General features: G+C 42.9%; 2 protein-coding genes across 4 annotated transcripts in view; one reads left to right on the forward strand and one right to left on the reverse strand.

Annotated features, from left to right (window-relative positions):
* Positions 1 to 21,329, forward strand: part of ift140 (intraflagellar transport 140 homolog (Chlamydomonas)) — a 142,578-nt gene extending 121,249 nt beyond the window's left edge. For both annotated transcript variants that reach the window (XM_078558728.1, XM_078558729.1), the window contains 11 exons: positions 391 to 581; positions 1,967 to 2,062; positions 4,152 to 4,284; positions 9,586 to 9,729; positions 11,196 to 11,324; positions 12,661 to 12,843; positions 14,215 to 14,421; positions 15,937 to 16,149; positions 18,633 to 18,799; positions 19,483 to 19,624; positions 20,134 to 21,329. In XM_078558728.1, coding sequence (XP_078414854.1) covers positions 391 to 581; positions 1,967 to 2,062; positions 4,152 to 4,284; positions 9,586 to 9,729; positions 11,196 to 11,324; positions 12,661 to 12,843; positions 14,215 to 14,421; positions 15,937 to 16,149; positions 18,633 to 18,799; positions 19,483 to 19,624; positions 20,134 to 20,349 — 1,821 coding nt within the window. In that variant the 3' untranslated portion in view covers positions 20,350 to 21,329. The remainder of the gene's footprint in view (positions 1 to 390; positions 582 to 1,966; positions 2,063 to 4,151; positions 4,285 to 9,585; positions 9,730 to 11,195; positions 11,325 to 12,660; positions 12,844 to 14,214; positions 14,422 to 15,936; positions 16,150 to 18,632; positions 18,800 to 19,482; positions 19,625 to 20,133) is intronic.
* The window catches only part of LOC144690873 (glucagon-like peptide 1 receptor), a 44,369-nt gene continuing 36,561 nt past the window's right edge, over positions 15,687 to 23,494 (reverse strand). For both annotated transcript variants that reach the window (XM_078558730.1, XM_078558731.1), the window contains exons 13-14: positions 22,150 to 22,433; positions 15,687 to 16,063 (exon numbers count right to left, since the gene is read on the reverse strand). In XM_078558730.1, the coding sequence (XP_078414856.1) occupies positions 22,167 to 22,433 (267 nt within the window). In that variant the 3' untranslated portion in view covers positions 15,687 to 16,063; positions 22,150 to 22,166. The remainder of the gene's footprint in view (positions 16,064 to 22,149; positions 22,434 to 23,494) is intronic.

A 23,494-nucleotide genomic window follows, 5' to 3' on the forward strand; every position in this document is an offset into this window, starting at 1 on the left:
ATTCCAGATTTATTAATTGAATTTAAATTCGCCAGCTGTCATGGTGGTTTTGAACTCATGCCTCAGGAGCATTTGTCCAGGCCTCTGGATTACTAGTTTAGCAACATTAGGACTATGCTACTGTCCCCAATCTCATCTAATACCCACGGCCAGCCTTTTATTCAGCTGGTGGAGTGACTTAGTGGATCAATACCATTGCATTTGATAAATTAAATATACAGATCACCCCTGCAATCCCAGTACCACTGGGCTGTGTACATAAGTGCCATTCACAAGACGTTGCAGCCTCTATGGAGGTGAAACATATTCAGTGAATTTTATGGTATAATATGCTGTGATTCAAGGTGGGCAAGCAGCTGATTAGTTATTTTCTTGTTTGTGTCTTTGCAGGAGGACGCAGAGAGGCTTTACAGAAACTGTAAGCGGTTTGACCTCCTTACCAAGTTTTACCAGGCCTCAGGACAGTGGCAGAAGGCCATTGAAAATGCTGAGGGATTTGACAGGGTCCATCTGAGAACAACATACTACAATTACGCCAAACACTTGGAAGCGCTAGGGGACCATCACCTCGCACTCAGCCAGTAAGTGTGTACAAATGGAAAGGTGCATAAGGGAGGGGCGTTAGGGATGACTGAGGATTGGACTAGGGTATCATGGAGGGAACAGTCCCTATGGAATGCTGAAAGGGGAGGCAGAGGAAAATGCATTTGGTGGTTGCATCATGCTGGAGCTGGCGGAAATGGCGGACAAAGATCCATTGAATACGGAGGCTGGTGAGATGGAAGGTGAAGACAAGGGGAACCCTATTATGGTTCTGGCTGGGAGGGAAAGGGGTGAGAGCAGAGGTATGTGAAATGGATTGGACGCACCCTTAACATCCCTTCCTTCCCTATGACACCTTTCTGTGCAAGTGTAGGAGATGCAACACCTACCCTTTCACCTCCTCCCTTCTCACTGTCCAAGGCCCCAAACACTCCTTCCAAGTGAAACAGCGATTCATTTGTATTTCTTCCAATTTAGTATACTGTATTTGGTGCTCACAATGTGCTCTCCTCTACAGTGGGAAGACCAAAAGCAGACTGGATGATCCCTTTGCAGAACATTTCCGTTCGGTCCACAAGCACGACCCCGAGCTTCTGGTTGCTCGTCATTTTAATTCTCCACCTTGATCCCATGCTGACCTTTCTATCCATGACCTGTTATACTATCCCAATGAAGTACAATGCAAGCTCAACTTGGCACTCTGTTGCCTCATGGATTCAACATTGAATTCAACAACTTCACATCATAACCTCTGCTTCTATCTTGCTCGAGGTGTTTTTTTGCCCCCTTTTTTGTTTTGTTGGGTCAGTCTTCATCTTGTTTTGTTCTTTCTTCATGTTGCATTTGGATGGTTTTTATGCAGCCATTCACACCTCATTTGGACACAATCTTTGTTTCTTTATTATATTCATTACCACTCTCTTTGGCCTCTACCCTATCATAGACCTTCCCCTTTGTTCTTCCTGACCCCTTACACTGGCTTAAAAACTCTTACATTTCTACCTCTTTTCATTCTGATGAAAGGTTATTGACCTGAAATGTTAACTGTTTCTCTCCACAGATGCTGACTGACCTGCTGAGCTTGTCTAGCTTTTTTTTGTTCCTATTTCAGATTTCCAGCATCCACAGTATTTTATTTTTGTCATGGTTACAATTGTTTCAATTCTCAAACAAATTAGCTCTTTGGCTCTTTTTAATCAAATTACAACTGGAGGCACCTTGTGCTGAATTGTGTTTAGACAGATGTTCAACAGCTGGGTTGAGACATGTGGGAGCCTTAAAGCTGCTAGAAAGAGACATCTAACCTATAATTTTAGACTGGTTTAATGTAGCTGCAAAATGCTTTAACAAAAATTGGTGCAACCTTTTTGTAGGGTTGTGAGATCCATGTTCCATAAAGTGTCTCATTTTTGCATCCCAACAGTTATGAAAAGTCAGACACACACCGATTTGAGGTACCAAGGATGCTCCTAGAAGATCTACAAACGCTTGAAATATATGTCAACAAAACGAAGGACAAGTGAGTGCCAGAGAGGTTGCGATTACTGAGCAGATGCTGTGACTAAAGCGATATTGGGCAGTCATTTGTTACAGATTTAGTCTGTTTTATAAATAGAGGCGTAAAGTAGCAGAATAAAGAGGTAACAATATTTTTTTTTAAGTCAGTGGTTAGATCACAAAATACCACTTAAGTTTTGACCACCCCAAATATTAAGGATATTAAGGCCATAGACAGTGTAAAATTTTGTTTCACCAGGTTGACACCAGGAATAGGAAACAATTGTTATAAAGAGAGATTTGACCTATTTGGGACGATTTCCACTGGGCCAAAAAAGATTGAGAAGCCTTAACAAGGTTTCTTTTTGCAACATAAAATATTTTGATACAGTGAATAGGAAAATTCTTCTAGCATATGAACAGGAGTAGGCCATTCAGCCCTTAAACTACTTTATTAAATTATGGCTGATTTGTCACTCAATTCCATATACCCACCTATGCTCTATATCCTTCGATAATCTTACCCTACAAGAATCTATTAGTCTCAGTCTTGAACATTTCAATTTACCCATCAGGCTTTTGGAGAAGAGAGTTACAGATTTCCACTACTCTTCTTGTGAAAACATGCTTCCTGGTTTCACTCCTGAATGGATTAATTCTAATTTGAAGATGTACCCTCTTGATGTACATTCCTCCACCAGAGAAGTTAGTTTTTCTATCTATCCTATCAAATCCCATTATCATGTAAACCAGACACGGTAATGCAGTAGTTATGTTATTGGTCTAATAATCTAGAGTCCTAGACGAATAATCCAGATCAAATCATATGATGGCAGATTGAGAATTTGAATTGGGATTTTAAAAATCTGAAAATAATATATTGCCTTGTAAGCCATAAACCAGTGCAGCTAAGGATGGACAATAAATACTGACCATTTCAGCGATGCCCAAATCCCAAGAATGAAATTTAAAAAATAAACTCTCTCCTTCCCTTCTTATTTAATGGAGTGAAGCTTGCAATTTTCTAAACCATAGGCGCAATTCCTAAATCTAGAGAGCTTTGAAAAATTCTGGCTAACAACGTCTGTATTTTCCTCGACTATTTCTTTAAGTGCCCTTTGTAGAGACCATCAGGTCCAAGAGGTTTTTCTTTCTTATAATCTCATTTTTTTCCCCCATTATCAACTTTTTGCTCATATTAAATCCACTATTTTCCTTCCTTTGACTTATTTTTAAGTCCCCTTATACCATTGATATTTTGACTTTGTTTTTCACTGTGAAGGCTGATTTTTAAAAATTAATTTATGGGATGTGGGCCTCGCTGGCTAGGCCAGCATTTTTTGCCCATCCTAATTGCCCTCGAGAAGGTGGTGGTGAGCTGCCATCTTGAACCACTGCAGCCCCTGTGGTGTAGGTACATCCACACTGCTGTAAGGGAGGGAGTTCCAGGATTTTGACCCAGTGACAGTGAAGGAACGGCGATATATTTCCAAGTCAGGATAGTGAGTGGCTTGGAGGGGAACTTCCAGATCATGGTGTTCCCATGTGTCTGCTGCTCTTGTCCTTCTAGATGGTAGCAATCGTGGGTTTGGAAGGTGCTGCCGAAGAAACCTTGGTGAGTTTCTGCAATGCACCCTGTAGCTGGTACACACTGCCGCCACTGTTTGTTGGTGGTGGTGGGAGTGAATGTTTGTGAAAGGGGTGCCAATCAAGTGGGCTGTTTTGTCCTGGATGGTGTCAAGCTTCTTGAGTGTTGTTGGAGCTGCACTCATCCAGGCAAGTGGAGAGTATTCCATCACACCCCAGACTTGTGCCTTGTAGATGGTGGACAGGCTTTGGGAGTCAGGAGGTGAATTACTCGCCTCAGGATTCCTAGCCTCTGACCTGCTCTTGTAGCCACAGTATTTATGTGGCTAGTCCGTTCAGTTTGTGGTCAATGGTAACTCAATACTCAGTTAACAAATCTGCCATTTTCTTATTGTTAATTATAGCAGGTGATTTCTTAAGATGTTAAGCCATTAACTCAGTATGTGGTCTTACTGGGCTCTGTTCATAGCTGGTGTCAGCAGAGCCACTGTGCTGAGTTCTTACTTTGTCCTTGTTGATCACAGGAGCTTGTGGAAATGGTGGGCCCAGTACTTGGAAAGTCAAGCAGATATGGACTCTGCTTTGAAATATTATGAGAAAGCACAAGACTATCTCTCCCTTGTCCGTGTTCATTGTTACCTCGGCAATACACAAAAGGTAAGAAAGGGGAAGGCATTGACACCGAAGGAGGGAAAAGTGTTCACCCTGACGAGCCACATCCCACAACTGACATTTCAATGGCCCTGGAAGCTTAGGGATAGCAGTGTTCTGTATAGTAGCATTGTCTGAACACATGAGGACAGGCGTTTCTGCGGTCATAGACGTGACTCCATGATGATATGTTACCTCCCTGGTGCCAGGGTCAAGGATGTCACTGAATGGCTGCAGGGCATTCTAAAAGGGGAGGGCAAACAGATAGAGATCGTGGTACATATTGGTACCAACAACATAGGTAGAAAGAGGGATGAGGTCCTGCAAGCAGAATTTAGGGAGCTAGGAAACAGATTGAAAAAACAGGACTTCAAAGGTAGTAATCTCTGGATTACTTCCGGTGCCATGCACTAGTGAGTATAGAAATAGGAGGTTAGTCCAGATGTATGCGTGGCTGGAGAGATGATGCAGGAGGAAGGGCTTTAGATTTCTGGGACATTGGGACCGTTTCTGGGGGTGGTGGGACCTGTACAAGGCAGACAGGTTGCACCTGAACCGGAATGTGTCCCATTGTTGTCCAACATCCTTGCGGGGAGGTTTGCTAGTGCTGTTGGGGAGGGTTTAAACTAACTTGGCAGGGGGATGGGATCCTGAGAGGAGGTTCAGCAGGGGGAAATGCACAGCCAAAATTAGAAGAGAGAGCAAGTGAGTCTGGAAGGCATAGAAATTATAAGCCAGTTAAGATACAAGGGAGTTTAGCAATGTTGGATGGTTTTTTCTTAATGCAATGAGTCTGACGAATAAGGCAGATGAGTTGAGGGCACAGATTAACACATGGAAGTATGATGTCATTGCTATCACAGAGACATGATTGAGAAAGGGGCAAGATTGACAGCTCAATATTCCAGGATATAGGGTCTTCAGGCGAGACAGGGAAGGAGGTATAAGAGGAGGGGGTATCGCAATATTGATCAAGGAATCAATTACAGCAGTAAGGAGGGATGACATCTTAGAAGGCTCCTCAAATGAAGCCATATGGGTAGAACTGAAAAACAAAAAAAAGAGCAATCACATTGCTGGGAATATACTACAGGCCCTCAAACAGTCAGAGAGAAATAGAAGAGCAGAAAAGAAGGCAAATTTCAGAGAAGTGTAAAAATAATAGTAATAGTGGGGGATTTCAACTTCCCCAACATTAAAAGGTTAGCCATGGTGTGATAGGTTTAGAGGGAGCGGAATTCTTAAAATGCATTGCATCCAGGAAAGCCTTTTAAGCCAGTATATAGAAGGTCCTACAGCGGTCCTGGACTTAATTTTAGGGAATGAAACTGGGCAAGCAGTAGAGGTGTAGAGCGGGAGCATTTTGCAGATAGTGATCATAACTGCGTTAGACCCAAGGTTGTTATCAAAAAGGACAAGGATGGGCCAGAAATCAGCATTCTAAATTGGGGGAAGGCCGATTTTAATAGGATCAGATATAATTTGGCCAGAGTGGATTGGGAGCAGCTACTTTTAGGTAAATCTGCGTCAGAGCAGTGGGACTCATTCAAGAAGGAAATAGGGAGAGTACAGGGCCATCATATTCCAGTAAAGACAAAGGGTGGGGCCAGGGAACCCTGGATGTCGAGGGATATACAGGATTGGATAAAGAGAAAAAGGGAGGCTTACAGCAGATACCGAAGGCTCAAAACAGTGGAAGCCCTAGAGGAGTATAGAATGTGTTGGGGGGAACTTAAATAGGAAATTAGGAGAGCAAAAAGGGGGCATGAAAAAACATTGGCAGGTAAAATAAAGGAAAATTCAAAGTTAATTTACAAGGACATTAAGAGTAAGAGGATAACTAGGGAAAGAGTAGGGCCCATTAAGGACTAAAGTGGTCATTTGTGTGTGGAGCCGGAAGACGTAGGTAGGGTTCTAAATGAATACTTTGTGTTGGGGTTCACAAGTGAGAGGGGTGATGTGGGTTTGGAAATCAGGCAGAAGGACTGTGATATAATTAAAAGAAATTAGCATAGAAAGGGAGGAGGTTCTAAGTGGCCTGGCAGGCTTAAAAGTAGATAAATCTCCAGGCCCGGATGAAATGTATCCCAGGCTGTTGGGTGAGGCAAGGGAGGAGAGAGCAGGGGCACTGGCAATAATTTTCGTTACCTCTCTTGCCACAGGAGAGGTGCCAGAGGACTGGAGGACAGCCAATGTGGGACCGTTATTCAAGAAGGGGGGAACTACAGACCAGTCAGTCCAAACTCAGTGGTGGGGAAACTATTGGAAGCAATTCTGAGGGACGGAATTAATCTACACTTGGAGAGGCAGGGATTAATCAAGGACAGTCAGCATGGTTTTGTTTAGGGGCGGTCATGTCTGACCAATTTGATTGAATTTTTCAAAGAGGTAACCAGGTATGTAGATGAGGGCAATGCATTTGACGTCGTCTACTTGGACTTCAGCAATGCTTTTGATAAGGTCCCACATGGGAGACTGATAACGAAGGTAAGAGCCCATGGGATCCAAGGCAATTTGGCAAATTGGATCCAGAATTGGCTTAGCGGCAGGAAGCAGAGGGTGATGGTTTTTGTGACTGGATGCCTGTGTCCAGTGGGGTTCCACAGGGATCGGTGTTGGGTCCCTTGCTGTTTGTGGTATATATAAACGATTTAGACTTGAATGTAGGAGGATTGATCAGTAAGTTCACCAATGACACAAAAATTGGTGGGGTGGTAAATAGTGAGGAGGATAGCCTTAGGTTACAGGAACATATAGACAGGCTGGTCAGATGGGCTGATCAGTGGCAAATGGAATTTAATCCGGACAAGTGTGAGGTGATGCACTTGGGCAGGACAAACAAGGCACCAGAATACACGATGAATGGTAGGACTCTGGAAAGTACCGAGGATCAGAGGGACCTTGGTGCGCATGTCCACTGGTCCCTTAAGGTAGCGGGACAGGTAGACAAGGTGGTTAAGAAGGCATATGGCCTTTATTTGTTGAGGCATAGAATATAAGAGCAGGGAGGTTATGCTGGAACTGTACAAAACGCTGGTTAGGCCGCAGCTAGGGTATTGCGTGCAGTTCTGGAATCCGCATTATAGGAAGGATGTGATTGCACTAGAGAGAGAGTGCAGAGGAGATTTACCAGGATGTTGCCTGGGCTGGAGAGTTTTAGTTATGAGGAGACAGATTGGATAGATTGGGGTTATTTTCCCTGGAGCAGAGGAGATTGAGGGGGAACATGATTGAGGTGTATAAAATTATGAGGGGCATAGATAGGGTAGCCAGGAAGGAACTTTTCCCCAGGGGGCATAGATGTAAGGTAAGGGGCAGGAGGTTTAGAAGGGATGTGAGGAAGAACTCTTCCACCCAGAGGGTGGTGGGAATCTGGACCTCACTGCCTGAAAGGGTGGTAGAGGCAGAAACCCTCATAACATTTAAGAAGTATTTGGATGTGCACTTGCGATCCTATGGCATACAAGGCTTAGTGCTGGAAAATGGGATTAGAATAGTTAGGTACATGTTTGACCAGCGCAGATTTAATGGGCCGAAGGGCCTTTTTCTGTACTGTAGACCTCTATGACTCTATGAGCTCTTTTTAATTATTAGTCCCGTAACTTAGCATATATACATTTTACTCTTCTAAACTCCCTACAATGGACAATATCCTCTTGAGAGGAAGGTGCAAAACTGCATTTGAGTTTGGGGACACAGGGTCATACAGCCTTTTATGGTCTTATGATTAGTTTCCCTTGTAACAGCTTTCCAGTGGTTCTGTATTTCAGATGAGATGTTAGCTCAAGGCCCTGTCTGCCTGTTCCAGTTTTTCAGATAGAGATCCCATGGCACAGCTCAAAGAGCAGAGAGTCCCCTTGGTGTCTTAGCCGGCATTCTTTCCTCAACAAATGCCACAAGATGTTCCTATTAGCTGATCATTCATCTCATTTCAAGCAGATGCTTATGACCCCCTGTTGCCATATAAATATATGACAAAAATCCATATGTACTGATGTATTTGAATCCCACAATTGTCACAAAAGCTATGATCATGAAAATTTGTATTATGTGTGAATTATATAGAAGTAAATAAATTTTCTGTTTTGAGACATTGCTATGTACAGACTGGCTGGCTGCCATGTTTGCCTACATAACAATGACTGCATTTAAGAAGTAATCCATTAGTTCTAACATTCTTTGGGACGTCTTGGGGAGGTGGTATGGAATTAGATTCTATGTATATTTTTTTCCTTAATCACACATAAGTCCTTTCTTAGCCTTTGCCAATAGACACGCAGTCACCATGTGATGGTTATTGTTTCCTGTGTGTGTAGATTTCCATGCATTATTCACAAAATCTCAGGTGCCATCCATTTGGATTCTTTGAATGTTATTAGCCTGTTCTAAATTCATCATCTGCATGTTCAATTTTGTATCATCAGAAAATTTTACCCTGTGCTGAGGTTTTTGTAAACATCAAGGAACATCAAAATGTGGAACTGTGCTTGTCACCATCACCTCACACAGCCTGTACACTTCCTCTTCTCAATACCAAGCTGGCCTTCAGTCCTGCAGCTAATTTACTCTCACTTCCATGAGCCTAATTGTTAAAAGTCTCATGTAGAAATCCTTTGCCAATTTTTGGGGTATCCATGAAAATTGCAGATAACTCGCATCGTTTCATTTTGTTACCTCCTTAATGAGCTCTAAATTGTGCAGTTTGAATCTATTGCTTCAATGTTCACTTTGTCTGCTCCTGATGGATTATTTTACCTGTTTGGAGTCTGTTCTTCTATATGTTACTCTTCACCCATTGGGAGTTCGACCTTCTCTGTGTTACTTTTCATATCGAGAGAGTAACTGACTTATGTGCTTCATTATAAACATAACTTCCTATATCCTGTATCCCTATCCCTGACCATTGTCTGAAATTGAATCAGATCATTTACAACCTTGGCATCCAACCCATTCACCCATCATCCCTGCTCTGACTCCCGTTGAAGCAACACCTCGATTTTAAAATGCTCCTGGTTTTCCAATCCTTCCATGGCCCAAGTTGTCACCTGTCTTAATGTCTCCTTATGTAGCTCTGTGTTAAATTGTGTCTGATAATACTCCTGCAATTCACTTGGGTCATTTTAAAACATTAAAGGCACTACAGCTATATAAATGCAAGTTGTTGATGTTAATTTTATACATTAATCTGGAAAAAAATTTCAAACCCTGCAAGTAAATATTTAGCAGTCTGGGGTGTGCTTTGTGCATTGCTAAAATGATGCCATTGGTGAAATTGCATAGATGATAGACTGTGATTGTTTTTTAAAGGCTTCTGAAATTGCCAATGAAACAGGGAACCATGCAGCCTCTTATCATCTGGCTCGTCAGTATGAGGCTCGGGATGATGTTAAACAGGCCATTCACTTCTACACCCGTGCACAGGCCTACAACAATGCAATTCGGCTCTGCAAGGTAAGCACTATCATTGATTGTTCAATCATATTCTTTAGTTCTGTTCCTGCAATCAGAACTAAGAACGCTCCTTTTGTCTTTCGTCATTTTCTCTGTTGAATGAGGTTCAGCCCTGTGAGTCCTACTTTGTAGTTTTAAACCCCTAAATTCTGCCATCAACCTTCAAGCCCTCACCAACATAAGAAATAGGATCTGGAGTTGATCATTTAGCAATGTGAGCCTGCTCCGCCATTCAATAAGATCTTCTACCTCAACTCCACTTTCCTGCACTTCATTCTCGTAGTACCCAAAAAGATCTATCGACCTTTGTCTTGAATATACTTAATGACTTTCCATTCACAGTTCTCTGGGGTACAGAATTCCAAGGATTCACATCCTTTTGAGTGAAGAAATTTTTCTTCATCTCGGTCATAAATGACCAACCCCTTATTCTGAGACACCATGTTCTACATTCCCCAGGGGAAAGGTTTTCTTAGAATCTACCCTGTCAAGCCCCTTAAGAATTTTGTAAGCTTCAACTAAATCACCTCTCAGTCTTGTAAACTTCAGGAAATGTAGGCCTGGTCCACTCGATCAATGCCCTCATCCCAGAACCAGTCTAGTGAACATTGGTTGCATCCCTCTACGACACGTATATCCTTCCTTGGGTAAAAACTACACACATTACTCCAGGTTTGCTCTCACCAATGCGCTGTGTAATTGTAGTAAGACTTGTTTACTCTTATACTCCAATTCTTCTGTAAAAAATGTAGACATACCAGTTGCCTTCCTAATTGTTTGCTGTATTTGGATGTTATCAATGTTGAGTGTATCTCTTCATAGAAGTGAGTTTAAACTTCATCAGTGGTCACCTAACTGACTTCTCAAATCTTAATCATATGTTAGGCCAGGATTTGGAAGCAAATCTTTATAATTAAAAGTCTATAATATGTTACCCGTCTAAGCTTTCACCTCTTAAGAGTACAGCATAATTTGTACACAAAGCTTTCTACTGTCACATTAATAACAGCCATCGATCACTCAAAAATAGAGCGAAAAGCCAAGCAACAACCAACAACTATCACAAACCAACCAATTACCTGAAAGGGTTTTCTTCAAGTACTTTGAGTGGCCACTGCCTGTGAATTTTAATGGAATTGTGCAATGCAGTTGATACTACAGTGTCCTGTCATACTTCCTACATTTTTGTTTGAATCCAGGCCAATTCATGGGATGAAAGTCTCCTCTAGAAGGGGAACCGATAGAACATGAATTTGGTGACTCCCAGTCAGCACATATCCAGAGCCCCAGACTGGCCATAATTCATTGCAAATATGTAGTTCGCCTCACTAAACAGAAAAACATACCAAAAAATGGGCATACACATCCATGTGTTCTGAATGTTCAAATTAGATTTATTGTTTTACTACATTAGTGAGAAATAGAGCATATTAATAGCTGGACTCTGTGAACCCATCGTTATTCAGGACAGTGGCCTAGATGATCATCTGATGAACTTGTCTCTCCTGAGCTCCCCAGAGGACATGATGGAGGCAGCCCGTTACTATGAGGAGAAGGGACTCCAAATGGATCGTGCTGTGATGCTGTATCATAAGGTATGCGTGAACCTTTCACACTCCACTGCCGTTGTATTTACCTTAAATAAAGTCTCTGTATCTTAGTAATACCTTATTCTGTCCCTCAAGTGGAAAGGGCATTAGTGGCTCTGGTACTTCTGGTACCCTTCTCCTTCCCCAGAACAGGGCCTCAGTTGGTGGTTACCCTAGGTGACTGAGTGGTCCCATCAAAGCAACAAAAAGAACACAGCAATTACCGGGGTGGGGGGGGTGGGGGGGGGTGGGGGTGGTATTTTTAGGTCGGCATGCGGGTGCGATCGGGGGGCCCAAGAGCGGCAGGGGAACAGACCGCCAACCACAATCAGCCCCCGAATGCAATTTCACACTGGCTGGCCAATTAACAGCCAGCCAGTGTGAAGCACCCGCAGAAATGATCAGCACTGCCAGGGTAGGGATGAGAGGAGGGCGGGCGCTGACGTAAGCACGTGCCCGGGCAAGCGCTGAATGAAAGCTTCCTGAAGGCAGAGAGCTGCCTCAGGGAGCTGAAGACTTTAAAACCAATAAATAAAGTTTTAAAAATCATGAAAAATTGTTCACACATCACAATTAGTCACCTGAACATATATATGCTAAAAATGCTGTCCATAGATTTTTAATTTAATAACGGAAACCTCAACCCCTCCTTGGATGAGGTTTCATGAAAAATGCAAAGTCCGCCTGGCCAATTTGCCCAACCATTAATCATAAGGTTGGACGGATCACAAAAAATTGGAGACAATTACAACTTAAATGACCTTAATTGTCGGCGGGTGCGTTTCCGACTTTTACACGTGCTTGCTGATCAAAATATCGCACGAGCGTGGGATGACATCAGGACGCTCACCCGCGTCATCACATGTAATTTCGCATCCGTTCAGGTCGGGCATGCGCCTACATGCCAACCTAAAAATTCTGTCCCAGATGTTTCTGGAGAGAGGGTTTGAAATGTATTCTGAGAAGGTGGGTTAATGGATGATAAATGAATAGATTTATAGGATCTGTTGGTATTTTCCTTTGCAAAACATTCTTATGTTCAATACCTGCATCCCCACTCCACCCCAGGCCAATAACAAGCAAAACACTCCCTTCACCCAATCCTTCTATGATGTAAAATTTACCTTTTGGAAAGAAAGAACTTGTGTTAATGTAGCCTTTCTGGACAACCCATCACTACCAATGAATTACTTTTGAGTTGTAATCGCTATTGTAATGCAAACACATTATGGAACACTCCAAAGAGTGTAGATTAACAATACACAGTGTCTTGCCAGGGTGTTGCTGCTTCCTCGCGCTGACTGTTGGGACCAGGTGCTGATGGTTGCCTGTTTACTTGCAGGGTGGTCATTTTTCCAAAGCCATTGAATTGGCCTTTGCTACCCAGCAGTTTAATGCTTTGCAACTCATAGCTGAGGAGCTGGACGAGAATTCAGACCCTGCCCTATTATCTCGGTGTTCTGACTTCTTCATTGAGCACAAGCAGTTTGAAAAGGCAGTGGAACTGTTGGTTACTGCTAAGAAGGTAAGAGCATATTCACTCTAGTAAAGAGCCAGAGAGCCACCTGCTGAGCACCAGTCTGTTCAGCAGGGCTTCAGTTCAATGTTGTTTAATCGACCATCTGTTCATACATAGGGCATAATTTTCCAACTTTGCATCATTACTGGGAGCCTTGGCCACCAATTCCACAATATCAGAAATTCTCCTGTACAGTTGAACAATGGCCCCTACAGCAACTAGGTGTACATTCTAGGGATTGATTTATTTCAAGACTGCAGTGTACCCCTGCATTTTCTCCAAAAGCCATGATTAAAAAACTGCTTTATTTATTTATGTTTACCAATCTGTTAGTTCTTTGTATTTGTAAGGAAAGAAATTGGGAAGATTTTAACCACACTTGTAAAGCTGCAGGATTCTACATATGGCCCAACACTTATCCTCCATCCATCCACCTGTAACTGTACACCTTCTGTTTTTGGCTAGTATTCTTCAAAGAAGGTTTTCTGTGTGGTGCATTTCTTCCCATTATCCATTGTAAGAGGCAGATACTCCAATTCACTCTATCTTTCCTCTGTTAACTCTCCTGCTCCAGTTGCCAGCAGCTCTTTTACTCCAATAAAAGAGAGAATTCATTTCACCATTTCTTGACAATCTGATTAGCTAGAGTTCATAGAATCGTACAACATGGAGACCATTCAGTCCAATGTGGACTGTGCTGGCTCTGACAGTGTAGAGGGAGTTTTCCTCTGTACCTAACCCCTGCTATACCAACCGTTGGTGTTAACATTCCTTGCTTAAAAAATTGTGCTCCATTTCCCAGCACTAATATCCCTCACCTTAAAGAGCATAAGGTTGACAAGAACAAAGTGTTATAAAATTGATTTTATTCTCAGTGAAATGCTGCTTTTTAATGTTTTTGGGGCTTTTTAAAATTCATTTACGGGATGTGGGTGTCGCTAGCTAGACCAGCATTTATTGCCCATCCCTAATTGCCCTTGAGACCAGGTGGTGGTGAGTTCCCTTCTTGAACTGCTGCAGTCCCTGTGGTGTAGATACACCCACAGTGCTATTAGGGAGGGAATTCCAGGATTTTGACCCAGCAACAGTGAAGGAACAGCGATATATTTCCAAACCAGGATGTAATAAATGTATCAAATGTATTAGGACCTGAGTTAAACCCAAAACATTATTTATTGAGCAGCTTCTTCTGATTATTTTTATTACTTGGTATTGCTTGAGCCCTTAAAGTGTCTAGTCTGAGTGGGAGGGGGCTGGACATTGTTCTTCTCAGTTAGTGAACTGCATGTCCCTACATCGTTATCTTCCGATGGTAAGGTGATGTGATGGGGTTTGGCAGGGTTCCTGCTGTGACTATTCCTGTGTTTCCTGTTCCAGTACTATGAGGCCCTCCATCTCTGCTTGGAGCAGAACCTGACCATCACCGAGGAAATGGCAGAGAAAATGACTGTGTCTAAAGATTCAAAGGAACTCTCAGAGGATTTCCGCCGTGACCTGCTTGAACGTATTGCTGACTGTTGCATGCGGCAGGGAAACTACCACCTCGCAACCAAAAAATACACACAGGCTGGCAACAAGACCAAGGTAAGGAAGGTGCACTGTGCTGTTACTTAATAGGACTCATTTATGAGTTACAACTTGTATTGATCAGGAGTGATCAGAGCAAACTATTTCACAGTGAAAGCACATTGGACTCATACCTGTGCTGTTAACACCCTCAAAACAGGAACATACTGAGTTTGTTTGAGATTTATTGGGAATGTGCATACATGGTAACCTACTCCTTCACAGACACAACATTCTAGCTGTTATATGCTATGAAGATGAGAGAAGGAAGCTTTTCTTGTAATTGCCACAGGATCCTTAACATGTAAGGAGATAGGATCTTGGTTTACCTTCTTATCCAAGGCACCTCCAACAGTGCCGCACATCTTCAATCATGCACTGGAATATCAACCTAGATTATATGCTCAAGTCCTGGAATGGGGCTTGAATCCATGACCTTCTGACTCAGAAGTGGGAGTGATCTGAGCCAAGCTAAGCTAAGCAGTCAGTGCAGCACAATACAATCATATTTAAATATTGTAGGAGTTGGAACCCTGAGCACTGAAGATGAATCTGCCAGTTAATCTGCCCAGAATCAGACATGCAGTGCGTGACCCTGTCTTGTACATTTGGACTGACTGTGCTTTTTCAACATTGCCTATTATAATTTCACATATGTTGTGTTTTCAGTTACTTTTTCTCTTCCTCCAATTTTTGTTGTGTGGGCCCCATAAAAGGACCATATAAGGACAGATTTAAGGTTTTGGGTAAGAGAGGCAGGGGGATGTGAGGGAGAAGTTTTTTATGGAGCAAGTGGTAATGACCTGGAACTTGCTGCCTAAGAGGATGGTGGAAGCGGAGACGATCAATGATTTCAAAAATAAATTGGATGTGCACTTGAGGGAAATAAACTTGCAGGGCAATAGGGATCAAGCGGAGGAATGGGACTGACTGGATTGCTCTACAGAACCAGAATGGACTCAATGGGCCAAATGGCCTCCTTCTGCACCATAATGATTCTATGAATCTATATTTCAAACTATTTTCATATCTTTGTTGTATATCTCCATCACTTCACTGAAAATATTTTTATATCACTAAGCTGTTGGCAGGTCATTGAACTGCATTAAACTGCATTTTAAAACCCTCTTTGCATTACTCCATATCTGTGGTGAACATGTCCATTGAATCGCTTCCACTCTCCCTTTCCTTTCTGTTTTTCCAACATTAACTAATTGCCGGCATGTTGTTCAGTCTTCAGTTGATTGACCACTGCAGAGCCAGAATGTTGTCGTTTTTGCACTTCACACATATTGGTGACCTGCTGTGTATTTTCAACATTTGGTGTGCTCTCCATATTAACACTTTCACAAAGATTTTAATAATATGAACAGTCTAATTCCCAGTTTGGGCCCATGGTGGGCAAATCACAAATGAAAAGAACACTACAGCAAATAATGTTGTTACAAATTCGTCCATGGCAGAAAGCACCAGCCATACTGCGAACTGGGAGCTTCTCAGACATGCAGTGAAGTATTATCTGTTGTTTTTCAGGCAATGAGAGCACTTCTGAAATCGGGAGACACAGAAAAGATCGTTTTCTTTACGGGAGTCTCTCGACAAAAGGAGATTTACATCATGGCAGCAAACTACCTTCAGTCCTTGGACTGGCGGAAAGATCCTGAAATTATGAAAAATATCATCAGCTTCTACACTAAGGGACGAGCGCTGGACTTGCTTGCTGGCTTCTATGATGCCTGTGCACAGGTCTGTGTCTTGGATAGTATCAGAGGCAACTTATTAATGGCTCGAACATCAGCCGGGGCTCTAGGCAAAGTTCAGTCCCAGCAGCCGCTACCTCTCCACAACCCCTGACATCACTAAAACGCTAGAGTCCCTGTGATTACTTGAATCCAGAAAATATCTTTTTTTGGAAATTATCACACAGAATTCTGTAGTGAGCTCAAACATTTCTATTTCAATCCATTCTCCAGGGATTGGTTTGCTTTTTTATTTTAATATGTGCAATTTTGGTCTCCTTACCCAAAGGAGGATATACTTGACATAGAGGGAGTGCAACAAAAGTTTACCAAACTGATACCTGGGATGGTGGGATTGTCCTTTGAGGAAAGATTGAGGAGACTGGTCCTGTATTATCTAGAGTTTAGAAAAATGAGAGGTGATCTCATTCAAACATACAAACTTCTTACAGGGCTCAACAGGGAAGATGTAGGAAGGATGTTTTCCCTTACAGGAAGGTCTAGAACCAGGAAACACAGTCTCAGAATAAGGGGTGGGCCATTTAGGACCAAGACGAGGAAGAATTTCTTCACTCAGAGGGTGGTGAATCTTTGGATTTCTCCATCCCAGAGGGTATTGGAGGCTCAGTCATTGAGTATGTTCAAGACAGAGATCAGTAGATTTCTAGATACTAAAGACATCAAGGGATATGTGGCTGGTGCAGGAAAATTGTGTTGAGGTAGAAGATCAGCCATGATCTCGTTGAATGACAGAGCAGGCTCAAGGAGCTGAAGGGCCTACTCAAAGAATCACACAGTGCAGAAGAGGCCCTTCAGCCCATCGAGTCTGCACTGACACGTGAGAAACACCTGACCTACCTACCTATTCCCATTTACCAGCACTTGGCCCATAGCCTTGAATGTTATGACGTGCCAAGTGCTCATCCAGGTACTTTTTAAAGGATGCGAGGCAACCCACCTCCACCACCCTCCCAGGCAGCACATTCCAGACCGTCACCACCCTCTGGGTAAAAAGGTTTTTCCTCATATCCCCCCTATATCTGCTGCCCCTCACCTTGAACTTGTGTCCCCTCATGACTGACCCTTCAACTAAGGGGAACAGCTGCTCCCTATCCACCCTGTCCATGCCCCTCATAATCTTGTACACCTCAATCAGGTCGCCCCTCAGTCTTCTCTGCTCCAACGAAAACAACCCAAGTCTATCCAACCTCTCTTCATAACTTAAATGTTTCATCCCAGGCAACATCCTGGTGAATCTCCTCTGCATCCCCTCCAGTGCAATCACATCCTTCCTATAACGTGGCGACCAGATCTGCACACGGTACTCCAGCTGTGGCCTCACCAAGGTTCTATACAACTCCAACATGACCTCCCTACTTTTGTAATCTATGCCTTGATTGATAAAGGCAAGTGTCCCATATGCCTTTTTCACCACCCCACTAACATGCCCCTCCGCCTTCAGAGATCTATGGATACACACACCAAGGTCCCTTTGTTCCTCAGAACTTCCTAGTGTCATGCCGTTCATTGAATACTTCCTTGTCAAATTACTCCTTCCAAAGTGAATCACCTCACACTTTTCAGGGTTAAATTCCATCTGCCACTTATCTGTCCATTTGACCATCTGGTCTATATCTTCCAGTAGCCCAAGACACTCAACCTCACTGTTAACCACCCGGCCAATCTTTGTGTGATCCACAAACTTACTAATCCTACCTCCCACATAGTCATCTATGTCGTTTATATAAATGACGAATAATAGGGGACCCAGCACAGATCCCCATGGTAAGCCACTGGGCACTGGCTTCCAGTCACTAAAGCAGTCTTCTGTCATTACCCTCTGTCTCCTACAACTAAGCCAATTTTGAATCCACCTTATCAAATTACACTGTATCCCATGTGCATTTGCCTTCTGTATAAGTCTCCCATGTGGGATCTTGTCAAAGGCTTTGATGAAATCTTGATAAACTACATCAACTGTACTCCTTCTCCTATTTCCTGTTCCTATAGTTTGGCACTGCTTAAGGTGGGAGATGTTGCTATAAATGGACAGACTCTTGGCACTTTGGAGCTGGGAGTGCAATGCTGCTGCTGGAGCTGCAGGAATTCCTGCTCTTTGGGCTCTATGCACCTAGACAGCTGTGAGTTGATCTCCCATGTCAATGTAGTCCCAGTGCACAGTAAGGGTATCTGGTACCAGCAGCTCTTAAAAAGCCGCTTGTTACATTAAAACTTTATTGCAGTTGTCAAGTTGGGCTTTGATGGGACAGTTAGTTTACCAGAGGGATGGGCTTCAATGTGCTGAATGATTGTTTTTCATTCTTGTTTTCCCTTAAATTAATCTGGTCAAACATAACCACTTGTAATCAGACCAAGTAAAGCAGAAATCTGTTGTGGGGACAGTCTTCTGAATATAGAACAGTCAAAGCAATAAGTGCTTCTCTACTCACGCCAGCTGCATATCTGTTTATTTCCATTTGTGTGTGTAAGGTTGAGATTGATGAATACCAGAACTATGAGAAAGCATTAGGAGCCCTGACTGAGGCTTACAAATGCCTGTCCAAAGCTAAGATGAAGAGTCAAAGTGAATTGGAGGAACGGCTGGGACAGCTGCAGAACAAGCTAACAATGGTGAAGAAATTTGTGCAGATCCGAAGGTGAGGGCATGTTTGTCATCACATTTCATGGTAACAGTCTTAGCCATTATAAATTTACCATTAGAACAAAGTCTTCCTCATCACAAATAACATTTCACTAAATGGACTTTATGTAACACAGTTGGATACAATTAAAAGTGAACCTCTCAGTCCTAGAGTATTATTCCCAATAAATCTAATCTCCTTATAATGGCACAGGAATGAACAATGAATGAGAGGTCCTTATAAAGGGGTTAGCCTCGAGACCACTATTCCCTTTAGGCCTTGCAGCAAGCTGAAATCTTCCACATGGACTGCGCACAAGTTGGCACAATGTATGCCTATGACTGTCCTAGGCTGTATGAGGGGGTTAACCCTGTAACTCCCATAGGCTGTATATCAGGGTTAACTCTGTGACTGCCCTAGGGTGTATGAGAGGGTTAAACCTGTGACTCTTCAAGACTGTATGAGGGGGTAACTCAGTGACACCCATAAACTGTATGAGGGGGTTAACTCTGTGACTGCCCTTAGCGGTATGAGGGGGTTAACCCTGTGACTCCCCTAGGCTGTATGAGGGGCTAACCCTATGATTCCCCTAGGCAGTATGAGGGGGTTAACCTTGTGACTCTTCTAGGCTGTATAAGGGGGTTAACTCTGTGACTCCCAGAAGCTGTATGAGGGGCTTAACCTTGTGATTCCCCTAGGCTGTATGAAGAGGATCCAAAGGAAGCTTTAAAACAGTGTGAGAATCTGCTGGGGGAGCCCGAGCTCAACCAGACTGTTCGAACTGGCGATGTCTATGCACTCCTGATAGAACACCACGCACAACAGGGGAGCTTTGAGGTGGTGAGTACTCCAACAGTTCTGAGGCTAGAGTGCAAAAACCTTGCAACAACTGGAATTTATAGAGCATCTTAAAGACAGAAAAATATCTTGAGGCACTTTACAGATAGTGACTTGACATAGAGCCCATGGGTGAGTTCAGAAAAGAGAGCAAGAGGTGTGGGTGAAAAATGGTTTAAAAGAATTCAGAAGGGTTTAACGAGAGAGAATCGATAATATGCTGAGGCAGCTGAATAAATCTATTGTGTCAAATTTAATTGTATTTGTCCCTGTGTAATGCTCAGTTTCCAAAAGTAAAATCTGAATATTCCATGCAGGCCACAATCAAAAGGAAGTGTTCTTGAGGAAAGAAGGTGGGAAGATTAGTGGTTCTGAGAGAGAATTCCAGGAGACTGTGGTATAGTCTGACAGAACGGTCTCTTCCAGTATGATATTTGCAGCTGTTGGAATGTTCTGGCACTGCTATGTACCTTTAATCACTGCCTTAATGCTAACATGTGACAATGTTGCAGGCCTATAAGTACATGGAAGAAATGACAAAGAAACTACCCTCTGCCAATGTAACCTACTACATCAACCAACAAATTACTGATGCCATTTACAAGGCGGTGGGTGTTCCAATAAAGGCCAACATAGTAGTGGAAAAGGTTCGACACAGCAGTGCAGAGGATGGAGATGAGGTGGAAGAAGATGTAGCTGAGGAGTCTTACAATGGACCCGAGGACTGATCTCCAACCTCTACAAGTCGACCCTCAAAGACGTTCAACTCAAATCCATTATGATACTAATATTTTACCAAGAGACAATCTGCCCCAGTGGCCTAGGACTCAGAATTTTGCCTCAGGAACACCTCTAGTTCACATTTATATGAAACCCAAAGACGAGACTGGGTCACTGTACACTGACAGACAATTACACTTCCACTGAGTCCCATCTCTGCTTCCCAGTGAACATGAATCTCTTGGACACTTGTTACTTTATTTCTAGCAGGTAGTCCCTGAGAGCACAAGAGACATTAACACAGGAGACACCAACACACATTATGGCCAAATGCTGGTGATGGAGAAAATGCTGTAAATAACTTGCTGCAAATATCCTATCACTCAGTCATTGTGATAGTACAAATATAGTTTAATTAGCTTGTTGTCTGCAAAGCTCCTGTCAAACATGAAAAGAGTTTAAATGCCAATTGGCAGAGGAGAGTCTGAAGGCAGCAACATTACTGCTTTATACCACACCAGCTTTGCCGCTGCTGTTCCTGAGCTGCTTTCAAGCAGGGGGAAACAATCAAGAAAAGTAATTGACAGTGTTACACTTGACAGCCAATCCCCAGGGCTGAGTTTAATAAGACTGCTGGCTACAACTAGTGATTAGACTATAGGGGAAACGGAGAATGCTCCTTACCCTGGGATTTCCTTGGGCTTTGTTAGTTTATGTATGGAGAATGTTTGCAGCTAACTGGAATCAGTCAAACAGACCAGAAATTTATAATTCCTATTGGTCTTCAACTTTTTAACATTAGGGTTTATTATCCTTAATGCACAATTTGTGGTAAAACAATTTGAAGCAGATCATTTATTGATACTTTTATATATATTTTTATTAGTATTTATTCAATTACTCTTAAGATTTGTAATTCCATTTTTATCACATCCTGTATTTCGTGACAGGTGTAAAAACAATAAAAACTTTCCTTTGTTGTGGAAAATCTTTTGACTTTACAATCATAAAGATAAATAATTCTAATGGGAAGCACCATGTGTGTTTAACCTCCGCTGGTGAATATTGATGATGTTTTACTGAACAGTGGATTTGATATGTGCCAGAATGAAGCAAAGACCCCGGAGCACTTCAAAGAGACCTCATCCATTCTAGCACATAGCAGTTCATCATCATATTGGGTAACCTGCATCTCTCCATAGTGTGGGTTGGTAGCCTAGGCTTGATAGCATTGGCTGTACTTCATGCTGCTGCACACTAGACCATTCTTGCATCCCTGCAGAGTCTCACTTCAGGCATTTGTCTCTGCAGCACTATTGGGCTGTCTCATGGACCACAGCTTTGAATACAATGTGGTGCAATAATAAACTGCCTGTCTGTTCATGGCTCTGAGACTGCATCTTTCCCCAATTCCCAAAACTGCCGTCTCCAGGTGGGGAGCCCAACTCTGAGAAGCTTAGCTGCAGGGAGTGAGATTTCCTTCTGTGATGTGCATCAATAGCTTCAATCTTCGGACCTTGATCATCCTGAAGGCTAAGTGCATTAACAGTGCCAAGGTGTGGTTCGCAGTGTATCACAAGACTCATATCACAAAACAAAAATGTGACACATATCAAAATGAGACTGGAATAAGCTTACAGTTTGAGTTTTCTGTATTTCTGTATCTCTAGCTCACTGTTATCTCTCTCTCACCAACTCACTCATTCTCTCAGTCCCATAGAAAGATGTCTGGTTCAGTACTGGCTGTTTGCCTTTAAGCTATTGTTACCTTTGATGGGGTGTGGTCCTGGTGCCCCATCACCACTTACTTTATTTCTGTGCCACTCTAAACAGCAGTTGCATTGAGCAGGATCTCGGATGCCTGTCTTGGGAGCACAGTGATCTCTGAATTTAACCCCTGGTTGGAGCTGAGAGTGTTGAGGAGACCTTCATCTGTATTGGGAGACTCCAGGTCATCTCTGGTCCCCATCTCAAGGTACTGTCCAGTGCTGTACGACTTCTCCCTCTGGTCACTGCAGCGTCGGCGATGGGACTTTCTGAGATTTTTCTTCATCTTCCACTGCTGCAGCTTCTTCCTCAGTTCATTCTGGACCTGTTTGTGAGCAGGATATCAGAACCTTTAAACACAGATTATCCCTCAGGGTATGTGGGAGATGTTTGCGAGGGCTAGTATTCTTGATCCCCTGCCAAATTGCATACCCACGTCAAAAGGGGTGTGTGTGGATAAGGGAAACCAATGTCCCACAACTCTCCAACTCTCACTTATGATCCCAAGTAGCTGATTGTGCACACCAGTGGCCATACCCCAGGATCTCAACTCAGCAATCGTACAAAACTAAGTGAGGGGCCCATCAGCTTCAGCTAGTATGGTGTGGGGGCGCCACCCCTTCTAATGTGCACGAAAGACTGGGAACAGCAGAAGTGTCCTATAAGCTGTAGAACAATGGCTCAGAAGGCGGACACCAGCTAGGTGTGTGACATACCCAAAGGCACAAACATGATGCTCAGTAAGGCAATGTGGCCAGTCACCTGTGAAGAGTCTGGGACTCACATAGTATAAGCCCCATAGTTAATCATGGAAAGTAATAGTCGAAAAATAGGAGATACAGAAGAGGTTGGGCCCCCTACAACTGATTGTAAATAGTGATAGGGAAGAAAAGAAACCCTTGTCCAAAATAGTAACCAACAAATTTATGATGAAATCGACAAGAGAGATCAACTTCTAAACCCGTTACACTCAATGGAAGTGGTAGCTTCTTGAGAATAGGAACATGGAATATAAGGTCTTCATAACAGACAGGAAAGTTTGATAATTGAATACAGGTAACGGACAGATACTACTGACATACCAGGACTTGGAGAAGTAAGATGATTAGAATCTGGTCAGATGGAAAAGAAGAATCATGTGCTTTACTTCTCAGGAGGTGAAAAGCATAGGAATGGAGTAGGAATCCTCATAAATAAAACATACAAGAGGTCAGTTCAAGGTTACTGGCCAACCTCAGAAAGAGTGATTGTGATTAAGATCAAAAGAAAGCCTTTTGATCTGGTTGTCATACAAGTTTATGCCCTGACACAAGACCGCAGCGAGAAAGAAATAGAGGCATTTTATGGTGACATCCTGAAGTGTTATGATCAAACTAACTGATGTGG

Source organism: Cetorhinus maximus, chromosome 15 (assembly GCF_964194155.1).
Source record: "Cetorhinus maximus chromosome 15, sCetMax3.hap1.1, whole genome shotgun sequence".
Classification (NCBI taxonomy): Eukaryota; Metazoa; Chordata; class Chondrichthyes; order Lamniformes; family Cetorhinidae; genus Cetorhinus; species Cetorhinus maximus.